The sequence below is a fragment of the Ambystoma mexicanum genome, chromosome 3q (assembly GCF_040938575.1).
Source record: "Ambystoma mexicanum isolate Mex_15411 chromosome 3q, UKY_AmexF1_1, whole genome shotgun sequence".
NCBI lineage: Eukaryota > Metazoa > Chordata > Amphibia > Caudata > Ambystomatidae > Ambystoma > Ambystoma mexicanum.
Genome location: NC_090926.1, coordinates 1,195,462,278 through 1,195,481,482, shown reverse-complemented (window position 1 = coordinate 1,195,481,482; position 19,205 = coordinate 1,195,462,278). Strand labels below are relative to the sequence as shown.

Genomic DNA, 19,205 nt, shown 5'->3' with positions numbered 1-19,205 from the left:
GGAGGGAGAACCCACGCATCGGCACAATGACCTGTAAGAGGGCTCTGGGGGAGAAGGACGCTGAGACACCAGGAGGGTCACACATAGCCCCAGCCACTCAAGTGACAACAAGGGGTGAGATGCCCGACAGCCGAGCACAAGAGTGCCAGGTAGAGGTCCTACGTCCAGCGGAGGCAGCAGGTAAAAGCAGAGTGTCAGTCGCTGGTTAGCCAAGCTGAGTTGGCCGGCGGCCCCCAAGGAACTCAGAGCCGTGACCGGACACGAAGATCCGACCGGCGGGATAATAAGCACAAGAGGGGACACAGCCCACAGCCTCGGCCAAGGTGATTCAAGAGGCAGGAGGACGCTGCAAGGTCCAGTAGTGGAACCCATGAACAAGGGGGAAGGCCCACAGGAAGGTGTGTCTAATTAACATCAGCTGCCGGTAGACGGTGGGGGACTGCCCAGACAAGGGGCATACAAGCAAGGGGGAAGGACCCAAAGATCCATACCACTGGAGCAACTATGGGCATCAGGGTATCCTGCCCAGACGGCGGATCGAGGAAAGACAGAGCTAAAACGAGGGGAGAAGTGCACGGCAATTAAGTATGGGCCCTCATGCAGCAAAGCAACATCCTGCAGTAACGACAAAGCCACTGCAGAGGCATCGGGTGAAAGCACGGAGCGTATTGCTGGTCGACAAGCTCTCCGGCAGCTGCCACGGTACACAGGGTAGAGCCCTGATATGAGAAATAGAACTGCAAGACACCAGGCACGAAAGAGGCCACAGTCTACTCCCTCTGATGAGAGAGATTCGTGAGGCAGGCAGAACGCTGCATGATCCCGCATTGAACCCCACGAACAAGGTGGGTGGACCATAACCACACCTCGGAGCACCACAACAAGGCATGTCTGACTATCACCAGCACACAAGGAGGACCACTGTTATATAACAGGGAGCAGCTACAGTACGAGGGAGGCCACAGTCCATCGGCACACAGGCTCACATTCGTCAGCCATAAAGGGTGGACCTGGACTCAAAGGGGCATGGATGTAAGGGTACAAACAACCCAAACAACCCCAATAAAGACTAGGTGAGTAGAGGCCCAGCCCAACAGTCAGTGCACCAAGGTACTCAGGCCACAGGAGGAGCCCGGACCAAAGATAGTGAGCAAGGCGCAGAGGTGCATCACAGATCTGACCATGGCTGTTACGCCATAGGCACCCTTACTACCCAAGCTCAACTCTATTTTCATACTTGGCTCACGTGACAGGAGACCATGATTTGGACCATTTTGCAGCATTTAAATGTCTTAAATGAATAAAACTTGGCACGCTTGGTGTTCTTTCTTTGCACCTTCACAAGGGATGATTCAGCTTCTCACGTTCACCACCTTCAGGAATAGATAACCAGGCTTGGCTACTTTGACTTTGATACCAGACCAAACAGCCTTGCTTTTCGTGTCCATGATTACAGCTAATTCTTGCTGTGACACAGTTCTCAGCTTTTCTTCTCCATGGGTCCGGGCTTACTAAATTCATGACACCAATGTCCAGCTTCTATACAATGGCAGCTCCACCTGCAGGGTATTCACTACATATAGCCAGCTTCTAAGATTACTTAATCGACTTGCATTGCTGCATCTGTACAGTTGTTGAACGACTTGTATTTTTTGCAGTGCGTCACACACGTGCAATCTTCTTCTCGCATATGAAAGTTTACTCGATACCTTACTTCGTCATTACTTTCTATAAGGTCCATGCATTCTCTTCAGCCAGTATTCTCAGGCCGTCACCTTCGTCTCTCGTGATGTCACCAGCTCCTTTTTCATATACCTTCGGGGAGTTCCTTCCTCAGATTGTCGTCTCTTTGGGGATACATTCAGTAAGTTTTTCTCAGTGAGTATCTTCTTTCGAATATTCACTGTGGAATGGTCACAACTGCTGGTGTCAAGCATGACACAATCTCAGGCTTCCAACATACAGGAGGAAGCGGGGTGGTATTTCGAAGGATCAAGGATGATATTTTAAGGAATAAATGCGAGCTACAAGGGGAGATAACCAAGATAAGCCATGAACAAAGGACAAATTGCTTTTAGATTAAAGAAGAAGAAAACTTCGGCAATAGCCAAGTATTGGACAATTAAAAATGTATGAAGCCTATGTAAGATAGAGTTAGCAAGTCTCTAGAGGCCAAGAGGAGTAAAAGCACCCTGCCTAATTGAATCAAATAGCAGTAAATAAGAGGCTGAAATTCATACATTCGTGGTCTCTTTACATGTGACTCAGAAGTCAAATACAAGGGCTATTCATTAGAGCCTCAGCTGAAGGTAGTGGCATGCTCACACTCCCTTGAATGTTCCAGGACAGTGAGCAGGCTACAAGGTCAACTACAGATGGAAGAATTTGGCTCATGGCTGACCGACGCAGATGATGGACTAATTGGGAAACGGGGAGTACTTTGATGGGATTCAAACACCTAAGTGTTGTTTCACGTACGTGCTGGTAAAGAGCTAACAGCCGAAGGTTGGGATAGTATGCTAACCAATCAGTAGGTTTGAGAGACAACCTAATATACAATGTTGCTTAGACCAATCCACTGCCATTTTGTGCGCTATAATCAGTACTATATGTATTTAGAGGTAGTTCAAGGCATGCACTACAGATAAGAGGTAGCCAATGATGATGTACTAATTCATATATGTTCTATATATAGATATGTTCCCTTAACCATTCCCATCCCTTGATAGGTGTTATAGTTGGCCACGTGGAATGACATCATAGATGACGCATATTGGGGTATAAAGACCTGTGTGAAATCAAGCGGCTTTGTGAGTGTGCATGCATCAGTCCGATGCCTGTCAGGTCTCCCTGCTTTATTAAATGAGAATAAAGTAGTACTTTGCCAAAGTCATTGAGTCTGTCCGATTATTATGTAGCACAAAAGACGCTTCAAGGTGCTAGAGCACATCAGTGATTAGGCTACTATCTCGCATTATTTCTGTTGATCTCTCTAGAAGCATATTTTAATGATTAAAATAATCATTTACACTTACTGCACATGCAGACACACATTCCATGCACACCCACACACCGCACTTACCCACAAACACACACATATTGCTCTGCACATACAGAACGTACGTGAACTCTCTCACTGCACACGCACCTCCACCGCACACACAGACTTGCACACTCTGCGCATACACCCATACACTATACACGCACCCCCAAACACGCCCAGCCCAACCACCCACATGTACACATACATCAAAACACTGCACATATAATCATACACTTTGTAGACCACTTGAAACACTGTGCGACAGCTTCTCAACACTTATTTTGGGCGAATCACTTGTGTCAAAAAAGGAGTCGACCAATTCCCAAATGTGTCTGTCTTAGATGTAGACACTTGCATGGCCGTTTCATCGCTTTTTCACCGCTTTGCACATTTGTGCAGTTCATGGGTTACTTTCTGTGCTCTTAAAAGCACATCTCCAATTCACAAACATGATGTGCTTTTTATATGTGCAGACATGAGGCACAGGACCCGATTCATTGGACATTTCTGCACGGTTCAAAGTGACTTTGCACTGCTGAAAAGTGACTTTGCACTGCTGACACATACCCTGATTCATGGAACTGTGTAAAGTGTATTTTTGCAGTGCCAAATCAGTGAAAGGTCATTTTGTACCTCACAAATGCACCGACTTTGTGCAATGAATTCCATGAATCGGGCCCACGGTCTCCTAGGCCTTTTGTCGCGCTCTGAAACACTTGTGTACGAGCGCGATAGAAATAAACTATCAATATAAGTGTTGGGTCCCAGGCACAGAGGGATGCACAGATCAGGACAGGGTCTTTCCTGCGTTTTCCTGGAATTGTGACAGAGGTGGTTTGAACCCTGTAAGGCTCTGTCAATGTGAAATGTACTCTCACCGCCTGCAGAGGGGAGGGAGGGAGCCTGGCATACGCTTTCGACACTAATATACGCAAGGGGGTTGCCAGCACATCTTTTGCGCTGCCGATCAACACCCAAGAAAGGTGCCGGTCGCCTCTGGGAATAAGGTGACCTGCTCATTTCCAAAAAACTAACGCAAATGAAAAAAAGCGCCTCCTTTGCACTTTCCTCATTTGCATTCGTGTTTGAGAATCTGGCCTGTGTGTCTACTTTAGAGTTCATCTTGGCGTGCTTCTCTATAGCGGGAGAAGACTCCCCCATATTGGCAGTCATGTGTATGGGGCATCCCTGACCATTTGATGACAGTCCCTGGCAGTGGTCTGAGTGCTTACACCTTTCTTTGCAACCCAGGGTAATAGTGTAAGTGGCCCTTTTGACGGCAATACCTGACAATGGGTGAATACCCGGACACCTGATGGCAATCTTTGATGCTGGTATGAATGCCAGACCATTTGATGACAATACGCAACAGGGTTGTGAGTGGGCACTTGCAGGTACCTTTGAATTTAATGCCAGTCACTAGCAACGGTGTGTGTACCTGAACATTGTACAGCAATCGCTGGTGGTGGGGCAGGCTAGAGACCCAAGCTATTCCTCACTGATGGTGCCCAATGAGGCTGAAACCTGTCTGGGGATTGTTGTGGTCTCGTGCAGAAGGGATGTGACCTAGCAGTTCGGGTTGGGCTGGCCCTTTTGGGGTGAGAACAAGCCTGACTCGCATATGGTCTTTCCCTTTCTGTAATGGCTTGTTAGACGTAGAACGATGGCCTGGAGGGATGCCCAGAGCAATGCCAGAGGTTAAGATTAATTCTAAACCTTACAACCATCACCTCTTTTGTTTGGATATAGTAATAAGATGCCAAGTCCTACGAAACGTTGTCAGTACTTGGCAAAATATGGTAACAATGATACAACCTTATACAACACCTATATGTAAGCCAAAGCTATTGGCTTTGCAAATGATTATTTGAGAAGGGTAGCTATGAGGTAGGTTTGCTATAACATATGTAAATGATCACTTTGGTTTCTCCACAGTTCTGAAACTTGAAAAGCTATACAACTCTGGTGTAATGCCAAGCAGTGGTGATGTAGAGCAGGCAGTGTGCCCACTGGAGGCAGTGCCCGGTAGCAGGACCCACCTTGATGGTGAACGTGCTCAGATAGTTGGGTTCCTTGAGTCTGGTGGTCGCCCTGCAGATCTCCTTGGATCTCTTGGGGAAATCACGGACTGTGATCTGCACGTCGGCTTCCTGTGTGAACTCATGGGCTTGAATGAGGATTGTCTCCTCCATCTCCACGCGTAGAACATTGGGAGCCGCCAGGAAGAAGCTGGAATTCCAAAGACAAGAGTTAAGGACAGAACAGGGGGATGCTGGACAACTCATTGCACAATGGTACAAGGCATGACGTCACTTATCAGTTAGCTGGTGTAACATGTAACTTAAACCTGGAAATATCAGTCATTTAAAGAGCTGTACATTAAGAATGCTTTAACAAGTGTATAATCTACTTTAGAAATGCACAACCCAAGACTATGGCAACTCCTCCCCGTCGGCACCAGACTCACCCCCATGCTCCTACAATTCAGAAAGGAACTCAAGACCCACCTCTTCAAGTGGTCACTACCCCTCAACACCTAAGCCATCAATGTCGCCCCTCGCGCCACTTGACCTGCTAGACGCTGCCCGCTCTTCTACTCCCGCCACCCGGTACAGTTGTACCCTTCCTCTGTGCCCCTCTGTGTCCTACCCCCGTTGTATATCTGTTCTGTTGTTACCTCTGTAAAGCGCTCTGTTATGCATCTGTACTGTTTTACACTTCTGTAATTCACTCTGTACTGTTGTATACCTCAGTAGAGCACTCTGTTATGCATCTGTACTGTTGCACACCTCTGTAATACGCTCTGTTATGCATCTGTACTGTTGTACACCTCTGTAAAGCGCTCCGTTAGGCATCTGTACTGCTGTATACCACCTCAGTAGAGCACTCTGTTATGCATCTGTACTGGTGTACACCCCTGTAATATGCTCTGATATGCATCTGTACTGTTGTACACCTCTGTAAAGCGCTTTGTTATGCATCTGTATTGCTGTATACCTCTGTAAAGTGCTCTGTTATGCATCTGTATTGTTGTATACCTCTGTAAAGCGCTCCATTATGCATCTATACTGCTGTATACCTCTGTAAAACACTCGGTCATGCATCTGTGTTGTTGTATACCCCTGTAACGCGCTTCATTATGCATCTGTACTGCTGTACACCTCTGTAAAGCGCTCCGTTATGCATCTGTATTGCTGTATACCTCAGTAGTGCACTCTGTTATGCATCTGTACTGTTGTACACCTCTGTAATACGCTCTGTTATGCATCTGTACTGTTGTACAACTCTGTAAAGCGCTCTGTTATGCATCTGTACTGCTGTATACCTTAGTAGAGCACTCTGTTATGCATCTGTACTGTTGCACACCTCTGTAATACGCTCTGTTATGCATCTGTACTGTTGTACACCTCTGTAAAGCGCTCCGTTATGCATCTGCAATGCTGTACACCTCAGTAAAGCAGTCTGTTATGCATCTGTACTGTTGTACACCTCTGTAATACGCTCTGTTATGCATCTGTACTGTTGTACACCTCTGTAAATCGCTCTGTTATGTATCTGTACTGCTGTACCCCTCTGTAAAGCGCTCTGTTATGCATCTGTACTGTTGTATATCTCTGTAAAGCGCTCCGTTATGCATCTGTACTGTTGTACACCTCTGTAAAGCGCTCCGCTATGCATCTGTACTACTGTATACCTTTGTAAATCGCTTTGTTATGCATTTGTACTGTTGTATACCTCTGTAAAGCGCTCTGTTATGTATCTGTATTGCTGTACCCCTCTGTAAAGCACTCTGTTATGCATCTGTATTGTTGTGTACCTCTGTAAAGTTCTCTGTTATGCATCTGTACTGCTGTATACCTCTGTAAAGCGCTCTGGTTTGCACCTGTACTGTTGTACACCTATGTAAAGTGTTCCGTTATGTATGGGTTCTGTTTTTACAGAGGTATAAAACAATACAGATACACAACATAGCGCTTTACACAAGTACACACCAATACAGGTACATAACAGCACTTTACACAAGTACACACCAATACAGGTACACAACAGAGCGTTTTACACAAGTACACACCAATATAGATACTCCACAGAGCGCTTTACGGAGGTACAAAACAGTAAAGATGCATAACGGTGCGCTTTACAGGGCTAACAACAGAACAGATATACAGCAGCAAACAGAGGAGGGGTACAGGGTGGCGGGGATCAGAGGGGCGGGCGGTGCTTAGCGAGTCAGGTGGCGCGCGACGGGCGACGTGAGGGCCGAGGTGTCGAGCATGCGTGATGCGGGTACACCCTAAGACTCTGCCACCTACCACACTTTCAGATGGAATATTAAAAGTCTAGTGGCTGGTTCACAAAGAACTTACTATTACCTTTTCTAACCAAATAGCCCATTCCAGGTTTAGTGCATTGGTAAGCCAATGTAACAGCTGGCCCAATTAATAACGCTTGTGTAAAGGAACATTGGCAACAACGCTGCCATGCCCTGTGGACCCTTTTATACTTCATATGCGTTGGGATAAAGGAGAAAATCCTGTCCCTTCTTTGGAGGTGACTTGCACCCATAGAAGACCACCGTGGATTGGTAATGTTTCCACTGTCTGCATTAAGTAACATGAGAAGGCCTCGCGACAGCTGCGCCTGAAAATCACTGGGCATCAACCTTCTCATACACTCCAGACTCTAGCAGCACGTGAGGGGCATCACTCGTGCGCACGTGTGCAGCGCTTCTGAGGCACGCGCTCCTTGTTTTCTCTTTTATGGGTAAATCTGCTACGAGCATTTGCTACTTTTCAGGAATGGCGTCAAGGTTTCAAAATCCTTATTGCAGGCAGTCCACATATGGAAAAATATGATAGCAGATGAACAAATTGATAACAACTCATTTGTGTAGCGCATCATTCGTTTCGGTCTGGCGATGGAGAGCTTTAGATCTCTCTCTAAGTTCTTGAAGGGGTATCTTAGAAGGCATCTAGGGTCAACCATTCCCCATAAAGAAGCAAATGCCTCCTATTGGCCCACTGCTTCTTGCAGTTGACTTTGTCCATCCTCCTCTTCGAGCTCCCCATCATCCTTTTTAATCTATTTAATTTATATTCACTACCAAAAAGCATTGTTAAACGGACGTTATGGTTAAAGGATAGTTCTGGGACTTTTTTTTTATTGTCCCTACGGTTCGGCCATGTGTTTTTAAGCATAAATCGGTAGATCGTAGAAAACTTTCCTATGGACCTTACCCGACTTTTCGTCCATTAACGCACTCGAAATCAGCCGCCATTTTGTGATAATCCTGATGTTGTGTACGTGGTACACGAAGCGCGCATGCGCGGCCCAGCGGGCCGGCGCATGCGCGCTAGTTAATAAAGGCGGTGCCCGGGGAGTTCGCGCCGGAGCACCGGAACAAGCAGACGTCTCCGGCGTGTGTTCTTGCGCGCCGCCCACGCGCGCTGGTGTCCCGACCCTGGGAGGCCCGCTCACCACCACGGGGCTTCACCAGGGCCCAACACTGGCGACAAGGAGGTACGGACTGCTTCCGTACTCCGACAGCCTCGGAGCGACGGAAAGTCTTCCGTATTACGGACCCGCAGAGTGCCGGCGGCCATTTTGATTCACTCTCTCCCTCCTTCACACGTGGCGGCGGTGGTTGCGGCCCGAAAGGGTGCTCGTGCGCCACCCACCAGCTGTGTTTGGAGGACACAGAACATTTTTGGAAAGCCCACAGTCCTGCAGGCGCAGGGTGTGGCATTTAAGAAGAAACAAGTGGGTTACACCCCAATACTACCACGAGACCAGGACAAGCCTCCCTTCTCTCAAGACGACTGTGAGTACGTGACACAGATATGGGTGAAGAGACTGATGATGAGGGTGCCGCTGCCCCAATCCCCCGCAGATCTCGCAGCTCCCTGGCCCCCATGCCTGAATTCGATACTACTGGCCCCCCTGCCAAGCTGGGCCTGAAGTGGCTATTGTGGGTCAAGAGGCTAGATATGTTCTTCAGGGCATCTGGGGTGAACGATGATGACACCAAAATTGCGACTATGATCTACTCGGCAGGCGCAGAAGTCCACAAGATCTACGACTCCCTCGCCGTCCCCGTGGTCACGTATGAAGCAGTTGACTTTGTCCATCCTCCTCTTCGAGCTCCCCAGTTAAGCAGGCTCTCAAAGACCATTTTCTCCCCATGGCTAACGTGGATTTTGATAGATTTGTCATGGGTGCCGAAAGACAACTGGACGACGAGCCCCTTGACAAATTTTGTGCCCGCCTGAGACACCTGGCGACCTCCTGCAGATGGGTCGATGAGGAAGAAATGGTCCGCAACCAACTACTGCAGGGGTGCACCTCCGGCAAACTTCGAAGGCAAGTACTGAGAGAGCCTGGCCTGACCCTCCAGAAAATTCTGGACCTGGGAAGAGCACATGAGCTGGCGGAAGCCAGAGGTGCGAAAATGGACACGGCCACGCGACCGAAGAATGACGGAGATGCGTTTGCTGTGGGACGGTCAGCAGCGGGAAAGTCAAGGTGGGCATCGAGAAGGCCAGATACCCCGGCCGCGCCAGGCAACGCCTCATCGTGCTCCTACTGTGGGTATGACCTCCCCCACAGTGGTGATTGCCCGGCAAAGTCGAGAACATGCGGCCGGTGTGGCACACCGGGGCACTATGCCAGGATGTGCCGGGCTGCCTCCCCTGTTGTGGCAGGAAGAGGACCGGAGAGAGTTGGACGGGGAGACGCTCGCAGAGTGAGAGGCATCTCTTCGATTGATCAGGGCCTGCAAGACCTGGACATCGCAGAAGAAGAAGAGGAGGAGGAAGAGGTTTTCTTCATCTCGAGCATCGTAAAAGGTCCTGGCACGAGGCGCCAACCCACATGCACTGTCAACATCGATGACGTCCCCACCCCCATTCTCATTGACACTGGGGCTTCGGTCTGCGTGCTAGCCACCAAGCATTATGAGGCCCTACCAGGCCCACCGGAGCTGTCAGCGTCCACGGCGCGAATATATGCATTCGGTGGGGAAACACCCCTACCCATCCAGGGTGTGTTCGTTGCCCCGGTTTCTCATGGACAAAACTCCATCAAAGCAAGGTTCTTTGTCACCAGCGTCAGCCCACATTCCCTGTTGAGCTGTGCGGCGTCAGAAGCACTCGACATTGTCCACTTTACGTTTGGGGTATACCACGCCGATCTGAAAATCATGCTACACAGGTTTGAAGCTCTCTTCAAGGGCATTGGTAAATTGAATGCAGAGCCCATTCGCCTACACATCGACAAGTCCGTTAGGCCGATAGCCCTCAAACATCGCCGGATTCCTTTTCACTTAAGAGCCCAAGTGGAAGAGGAGTTACAACAGCTGGTCGACTGGGACATCATTGAAAGAGTGGAAGGCCCCACCCCTTGGGTTTCGCCCATCGTAGTAGCCCCGAAGCCGAAACAGCCGGGGGCAGTACGCATCTGCGTGGACATGAGGCTCCCAAACGCGGCCATCAAAAGGGAGCGACACCTCACACCCACTCTAGACGACATCGTCGGAGAACTCCAAGGTGCCAAAGTCTTCTCCAAACTGGACCTCAGGTCTGGGTACCACCAGTTAGAGCTACACCCCGAGTCGAGGTACATTACGACATACACTACGCACGAGGGGTTGTACCAGTACAAGAGACTAAACTTCGGAATATCGTCAGCGGCAGAGGTCTTCCAGAATGCCATCAGAGGGGCCCTGTCCGGACTGAAAGGTGTCATTAACATGTCCGACGACATCTTAGTCTTTGCCAAGTCGGAAATTGAACACCTTAAACGGCTGGAGAACACTTTTGAGAGACTACAGGCGGTGGGCCTGACCCTGCATCAAGATAAGTGCGAATTCCTCAAAGACCGACTGGAATTCTTTGGGTTCACCTTCCATGCGGGGGGCATATCCCCGGACCCGGGAAAAGTGAAAGACATAAGGGACGCGCCTCCACCAACATCACCGGCGGAGGTTCGGAGCTTCTTGGGAATGGTCAACTACTGCGGCCGTTTCATCAAAGACCTAGCCTCTCTGTCGGAACCACTGAGGGCACTTACGAGGAATGACGTGGCTTGGCAGTGGACTGAGATTGAACAACGATCATTCAAAGCCATCAAAGAAGCCCTGTCAGAGCAGGAGACAATGGCCTACTTCAACCCCAGCCGGGAATCGGAGATTGTGGTCGATGCCAGCCCGGTGGGACTGGGGGCAGTCCTCATGCAGGCTGACGAACTAGGAGTCATGAGGCCCATAGCATATGCCAGCAAAGCCCTCACCGACACGGAAAGGCGATACTCCCAGATAGAAAGGGAAGCCCTCGCCATCCTGTGGGGGTGTAAACACTTTAGAATTTACATCCTCGGCAAACCCGTCGTCGTGATTACGGACCATAAGCCCCTGATTCCTATCCTGTCAGGAACGTCATCCAAGCCGCCTCCCCGAATCGAAAGATGGATGCTATCCCTCATTGAATACGGCGTCAAGTTGGTATACCGCCCAGGCACCCATAACCCAGCCGACTACCTTTCTCGCCACCCAGGCACGAGGGACACCCAGAGTCCCGTAGAGACAACAGACGCTGGGGACGCCGTGCATCTCGTCATTGAATCAGCCCTGCCAGTAGCCTTGTCGAGAGAGGACATTGCGGACGACTCGAACTCCGACGAGGCGTTCCTAAGAGTGAAAAGGGCTGTGGCCACAGGAGAGTGGCGGGACATCCTTCTAAACAACGCCAGGAGGAACCCAGAAGTGCAAAGGGATCTACAACTGCTGTGGAAAGCTCGACACGAGCTCTCGGTGTCCACGGACGGCCTGTTGCTGCGAGGGAACCAGATCGTGATCCCCAGGTCGTTGGTCATGAGAGTCCTCCAGTTGGCCCACACAGGGCACCAAGGCATGGCCAAGATGAAGGCACGCCTCAGGCTGAAGGTCTGGTTCCCCGAGCTGGAGCACAGGGTAGCTGAGTTTGTGAGGACCTGCATTCCGTGCCAGGCCACGAGTCCTGTGGAAAGGGGCCCACCCATCCAGGCCATGGAACGGAGCGACGTGCCATGGGGAACGGTACACGCAGATTTCGGCTCGACCGGAAGAGGCCTATATTTCCTGGTGGTCACGGACCAGTGGTCGAGGTATCCGGAAGTGGAACTCGTGGAATCCACCGCCAGCGATCACACCATCCTGGCGATGGACAAAATCTTCGCCACCCATGGGTTCCCTTTTGAGATCTGCTCAGATAATGGAGCGCCGTTCCAAGGACAGCGGTTTGCCAGATACTGCGCGAAACGAGGCATGAAGCACCGGAAGGTAACCCCGCTATGGCCAAGGGCCAATGGAGAGGTTGAGCGCTTCATGCGGACACTTAAAATCTTTCGTATTTCTGTCAATGGAGGTGAGGACCTGCGACACAACCTAATCGATTTTCTCCGTGAGTACCGGTCCACCCCACATCGATCCACCGGAATCGCAACCGCCGAGGCGCTGTTCAGGTGAATACCCAGAGTGCTGATACCCGAAGCGGGAGACCGACGCCCAGGTGTGATCGATAGCGCACGGGTGACAGCAGACAGAACAGCGAGAAACGAGAGCGAAACAACGAGGCGGAGGCTGACGGAAAAAGAGATAGCAGTAGGAGACACTGTCCTAGTCGGGAACAGGAAACCGGAAGGAAAACTCTCGATGACTTACAAAACCCAACCAATGGGTGTTACTCATGTCAAAGGCTCTATGGTCACCGCTGCGAATGCGCGAGGAACGGTAACCAGAAACGTGCCCTTCTTCAAGCGCATAGGACCCGTGGCAGCGGAGGAAGAAACCAACCCTGCCCAAGGACAAGCAGCAGAGGCGCCGCAGGAGGGCGGTGAGCCGCCCGAGGACCCTGGGGGACCAGAGAACATCGAGAGGGGCTCGCCCAGGTACCCGCGCAGGGAAGGACGCCGTCCACCGCAAAGGTTCCAGGATTTCATCATGGACTCGGCAGCCTGAGTAACGAAGTCTGTTAAGTACAGTTTGATTTGAGCCACATTGGCTCCCCTGTTTAATGTGTTTGTTGTTTGGGGGAAAAGGAGGGATGTTGTGTACGTGGTACACGAAGCGCGCATGCGCGGCCCAGCGGGCCGGCGCATGCGCGCTAGTTAATAAAGGCGGTGCCCGGGGAGTTCGCGCCGGAGCACCGGAACAAGCAGACGTCTCCGGCGTGTGTTCTTGCGCGCCGCTCACGCGCGCTGGTGTCCCGACCCTGGGAGGCCCGCTCACCACCACGGGGCTTCACCAGGGCCCAACACCTATCATTTCTCCCCATCTACCTGGCTCACCTGCCTTTGCGGCACTAAATCAAATCCCCCGCCCCTGAGCCTGACATCAGCAGACGCGTACCGCCCATTTCCCAACGCCAAAGCACGTTTCGTGTCAACAATCGCTGCGCCTCAGCTAATGACGTGTCGCCATGGAAATGGCAGGACGCCTCTTTCCTCAATAAATATAAACACACCGTTTCACAACACACAGCAGCAGATTTTCGATTCCATTACTCTCTCTGTGTTACTTTGAGTATTCTGTGACTCGTTTCTGTGCTCTGGTCAGCTACCTTCGCCGCTTCTAGGCCTTGTGAACACCTGTACCATCTCTGTAAATTTTTTTACTTTTTTTACCACACAATGGCTATAATAATGCCGTATATGTACGAACCCGAGTACACCGAGGAGGAACTACTGGAAAGGCAAGCACGCGAAAACGATGGGGATTCGGACGGCAGTTGGGAGGACCAGTCAACGGATGAAGAGCCTGGACCATGTCGCATGGACGGCGTCTCCACCTGGTGCACGTGCAATCGGTGCGAGCTAATGCCAACTGAGGAGGAGAACTGCTGCTGCCGTGAAAATTCCGGGTGCTTGGCCTACATTTCGGAAGGCGAGCGAAGTCCGCAATGCATCACCGAGCTGCCAGAGTTCAGGGAAGCCTGCCTCTCACTGACCGTGTTGAGGATGATGATGGTGCTTATGCACAAACTTCGCGGCACTGTTCGTCCGCGTAATCCGAGTAACGAGTAAGTATACTCTGGTTGTGATGTCAGTGATGCCACTACTATTTCATGGTCGTCTCCCACATATAAAATTACATCTACATATCATTCGAACGCATGTAAATTTGTTCCATATTGTGCATTTTCTAGATAGAATTTTTTTCAAAGCAGAATGACATTTTTTACTTGAATCGACATTGATAAGAATGTTTTGTGATTTTAATACAGTTTGCATCTTTCTTTTTCACAGGTGGTACAGGCTGGTGGCCTATCGTTGCTTCACTTGGTGGCTTCACGGGAGGCTCGGACACCGCGTTCGGAGAGTAATACCTGCCTGTGCGGTACTTGCCATTAGACAACATTTCCCCAGCGACAGTGGACAATACCGCGGATTTTCCCTGGATGTGCTGCAACCGGAACTTTACAATGTGTAATGTTTATTATTTATGTTCAATTGAAATTAAGATCTAAAATAAAACCCAACATATATTTTAACAATGGTTGTTTTGATTTTTTAAATGAATCTAGTGTGTCTCCATTGAATAGTCTTCCTGTGCCTTGTCTTGTCACACCACATGTCTCCGGCCAGCAAAAATACTTACCACACCACTTTGTTCAAGCGTTGGCAATAAAAGGCCGTTGGATTTTATTGATACAAAACATGGTTATAGGTAAATAATCAATATGGTTGATCATAATAAATCATCCTTTTGGGCACCGGGTACAGAGATGACCCCCTCTGGCCCGTGCCGCCTTGCCACCACAGGCCTGCCTGCTGCTGACTAACTGCCTAGGCATCCAGGGTCTCCAGGGTGAACTGCACCCATATATTCTCCTGGGAGGGTGAGGTATTTATAAACTCACCCCCCTGCCTTCCATGTACTAGATCCTGCAGCCTGCCTCTTACATGCAGTTAGATGGCCTCTCCTTGGTGAGGCCCTGCGGCAAACGAGTCTTGTCTGCACGACCACCGCCCCAATCCACGCCCCGCCCTATCAAAGGCAGTTCGCACCGGGGTACTTGCGCTGGCAAGTGGAGCTGTCAGGGAGCGATAAAGGCCAAGAGGTGCCAAAGACCATGTACACTTCAAAGTGGTCTATAGAGCATGGGTTGTTGTTCCCATGTCTACCTCCAGACCCCGTGTCTCCTGCCAAGCATCCCCCCTCACGCTGGACGCCCCCCTGCAATCCACATAAGTGTGTCTCCATTCACGAGTCTTCCTGTGTCTTGTCTGCACGACCACCGCCCCAATCCACCCCCCGCCCTATCAAAGGCAGTTCGCACCGGGGTACTTGCGCTGGCAAGTGGAGCTGTCAGGGAGCGATAAAGGCCAAGAGGTGCCAAAGACCATGTACACTTCAAAGTGGTCTATAGAGCATGGGTTGTTGTTCCCATGTCTACCTCCAGACCCCGTGTCTCCTGCCAAGCATCCCCCCTCACGCTGGACGCCCCCCTGCAATCCACATAATGCCACGACATATACACGTCATTCATTCACAAACACACCCCTGTTTCGAATTCTTTATAACCCACTTCATATTTCTAATGAGAACTTCTTTGCGCTTTGCTAGTCAACCCGTGAAGGTGCTGGTTATCTGCTCTTCGTCTCTGTGAACTTCCGTGACCACTTCGAGCAAACTCGTCAGTTTGCAACCTGTGAACTGCTCCCTGTTCTACGACAAGAAACTACTCTGATCCCTGCATCTAACTGTTTGTTCGTCAAGGTAAGGCCATGTACCATAATCATTTTGCGTCCAATTTTTTAATTTATATCTATTTGCTAGTAGTCATCAAATTGCATCCATGTTTTCTTTTTGTTCAAGACAGTACATGCAAGGAACTCGTCACATGTTCTGAGTTTAGTCAAATTATTTTTCTATTTTTTTAAAGTTATTCAAATACTTATCCGCATGTGAATAACGTGTATAGTTCCAAGAACCAAAACGAACCTTGCATTGGACCTTTTATGTGTCATTTAATTTTTTAACACATTGGTATTCATTGAGAATTGTTGATCTTTACTTTTCAGAACTTTGCACAATGCCTGCCTGTTCCATTGGCGGTTGCCCTTCGAAGACCCATAATAAACCTGAAGGTACTATAATGCATGTTTTCCCTAAAACAATAGATCAGATAAGAGAATGGGTCCGATATTGCGGATATCCACCGTCTGAGCTTGAAAGTAGAGTCCTAGAAGTCTTTGCGGACAAGAGGGGTGATCGATATCGTATGTGCAGCAGGCACTTTAGCTCAGACATGTACTCCACATCATTGCTAATAAAGAAGAAAACACCGCGAGCAACGCGAAAATTGCTCTCAACCACTATTCCCACTCTATTCGTCCACATCCCTCCACTGGTGAGTCAAGTTTACGGATTTAGCTCTCGGCCTTGCGGTAGTGTGTAGCATTAGCTAACAATAATTTCCCCATTTATGTATCCACTCAATATGAAGGCGTAAGATTCTCCATCCGTGTCGTTATTGCAGTCATCAGCCTCTTCAAGTGCCTATCGGGTAATCTTACTTAGCTATTCTGCCACTGACTTGTTTTAGGCATGTAAATCAATAGTTTTAATTTATCGTGTAATTATTTTACCTAATGGTACACCCTAGTACTCGTCCTCTAGTCTTTGTTTTCAGTTATAATTATTGTTATCCAAAATAATGCAAGTACTGTCTTTCAGGGAGATGCTGAGGAGTCCAACGCATTGACGACAACCGTTGATGTCACTCAGATGCTCGAGGTACGATTCCGGACAGTTCCATCGATGGAGATCATCAGATCTTGCATTCTTGTAGCGTGATTGTTACACACAATGTTTCTTTCGTTTTTAGCCATTGATATGTCCTTCTGTCGTCGCCCTCCTATGTGTCTTCTTTTTTCAATATTGTGTTCATTACTAATGAAAGTCCTATGTTTCAGGGAGTCGATGGAGCATTAGTCCAAGAAGAAGGGGGAGCATGCAGTTACGGGTCGGCGCAACAGCTTGCAGAAGTGTGCACCGCAGTTACAGCGTCCCTTGATGTTCTTATGCATTTCGAGGTATGGATACTGACAGTTCGATCAAGCGAGATCATATGACGTGATTACATCCGCTATACTTCCTTCTTTATTAACGCAAGTTCTATGTTTCAGGGAGATGACGGAGCTTCTTCTACAAGAACATCACCCCTAGTAGTTGATGCAGATCTCTGGGTGGTGACACTTCCAATGATCGAGCAAATCGAATCATATTTAGATATCCATTATTTATTTTAGACAACTGATCATTTGTGCAGGTCTATTTAGATGAGCCGTTGACGCCTGCACAAAGTTTATGTTCTTTTTAACAAAATAGAAAACCATACTAATGCAATTACTGTGTTTCAGGGAGTTGCTGAAGCGTCATCTTCAATAATATCATCAATGGAAGTCTATGCGGAGCCCGAGGTATGGATCTTGACAGTTCCATCTAACTAGATCAACAATGCGTGAATAATTGTCGTTTGAATGTTCTACACAATGCGTTCATTCGTGTTTTGCTATTGAGAAGTACGTGGGTATTGGTCCCCAAGTACATTTTGTGTTTTCAATATTATTATACATACTAATGAAAGTTCTATGTTTCAGGGAGTCGATGGAGCGTCAGTGCGTGATGGATGTGCTTATCATGAAAATATAGTCGTTGCAGCGCAAGAGGAAGTGGAGACATGCACACACGAGTCGGAGCAACAGCGTCCAGATGTTGAAGTTCGAGGCAAGAAAGTTTCAAAGAAAAGAAAGCAAAAGAAGGTTAGTGTCCTGGTCACTATATTATGTTGTTTTTCACTGTTGATAGTTCAATACTGTAAGTTGTGTTTAAACTGAACATCCCTTTTCCAATCTGTCCTCTAGTTGCGAGTGGGTGTACGAACTAGATCTACACAGACAGTGAAGCGAACGAGAGATGTTGCTTGTCAAACCTTTTGGCAGGGACTTGAGACTGGAGATGCATCGTGCCAATGGGAAGAATATGAAGTGATTGACAACGGAGCTATACCACCACCAGCCATTGATAGTGAATGTCCTCCTGGTAGTTCGGATGCAGTCGGAGATCAATTCACAGAATCCACACCCGCAAAAGCTAAGACCGCGAGAAAGTTGAAGAAATTGTTTTATTCTCCCATCGCCGGAGAAGGAACAGATGTTGCAATGGAAGAGAATGAAATGGACGACAATGAAACACCATCAATATCACTGAACATAGCGGAAGACGATATCAGAGATTGTACCTTTAATGTGAGTGACATGTGCTCAACGTTACAGGCCGAACCAGCTGGGATGCAGAGTGACAGTATAAGGAAAGAGGCCAAATTCATTGTATTCGATAGTTGTTTGATTGATATTATTATTATGATGAAATGTGGGCATTCGGTTGGTGGGGAAGTATGTGGGGAGCCATTGATTAATGTGACTCGTGCAATTCGAGGCACTAACCTTAAAATACATGCCACCTGTACACAATATCATCCGTTCTCATGGTCTGCACAACCCATGCTGGGGCAACTGCCAGCAGGCAATCTACTTTGTGCAGCGGCCGCACTTTTTAGTGGTTCAAGTTTTAAAAAGTTAGAGTATTTCTTTCAGTTTGTGGGAATCCATTTCATTGCGAAAACTCAGTTCTACAAATACCAAACCGATTATCTATTTCCAGCCATTAGCGAAGCTTGGAGAATGGAAAAAATGTCTATTGAAAGTACATTTGCGGGCAAACGGTTCAGGCTAGCCGGTGATGGACAGTGCGACAGCCCAGGATTTTCAGCCAAGTACTGCACCTACCACTTTCAGGACATGGAAAGTAAGAAAATTGTGAGTTTGGTGGTCGTGCAGGTGTCACAAAGTACATCCTCAGTGGCCATGGAGAAAGTTGGCTTTGTAGCATCATTGCAAGAACTACAATCGCGGGGAATGGTGATCGACCTGATAGCCACGGACAGACACGTTTCAATTGCCAAGACAATGAGAGAAGAGTACAAAAATATAAATCACCAATTTGACGTATGGCATCTTGCAAAAACAATCAATAATAAAATGTCGGCTGCAGGTAAAAAAAAAGATATGCAAGGTATTTCACAGTGGTCCAAGTCAATCAGCAACCATCTTTGGTGGAGCTCAA

General features: G+C 48.6%; 1 protein-coding gene across 2 annotated transcripts in view; it reads right to left on the bottom strand.

Annotated features, from left to right (window-relative positions):
- LOC138447740 (complement C3-like) overlaps positions 1 to 19,205 on the bottom strand; it is a 2,843,165-nt gene that overhangs the window by 2,792,946 nt on the left and 31,014 nt on the right. For both annotated transcript variants that reach the window (XM_069604045.1, XM_069604046.1), the window contains exon 2: positions 5,083 to 5,272. In XM_069604045.1, the coding sequence (XP_069460146.1) occupies positions 5,083 to 5,272 (190 nt within the window). The remainder of the gene's footprint in view (positions 1 to 5,082; positions 5,273 to 19,205) is intronic.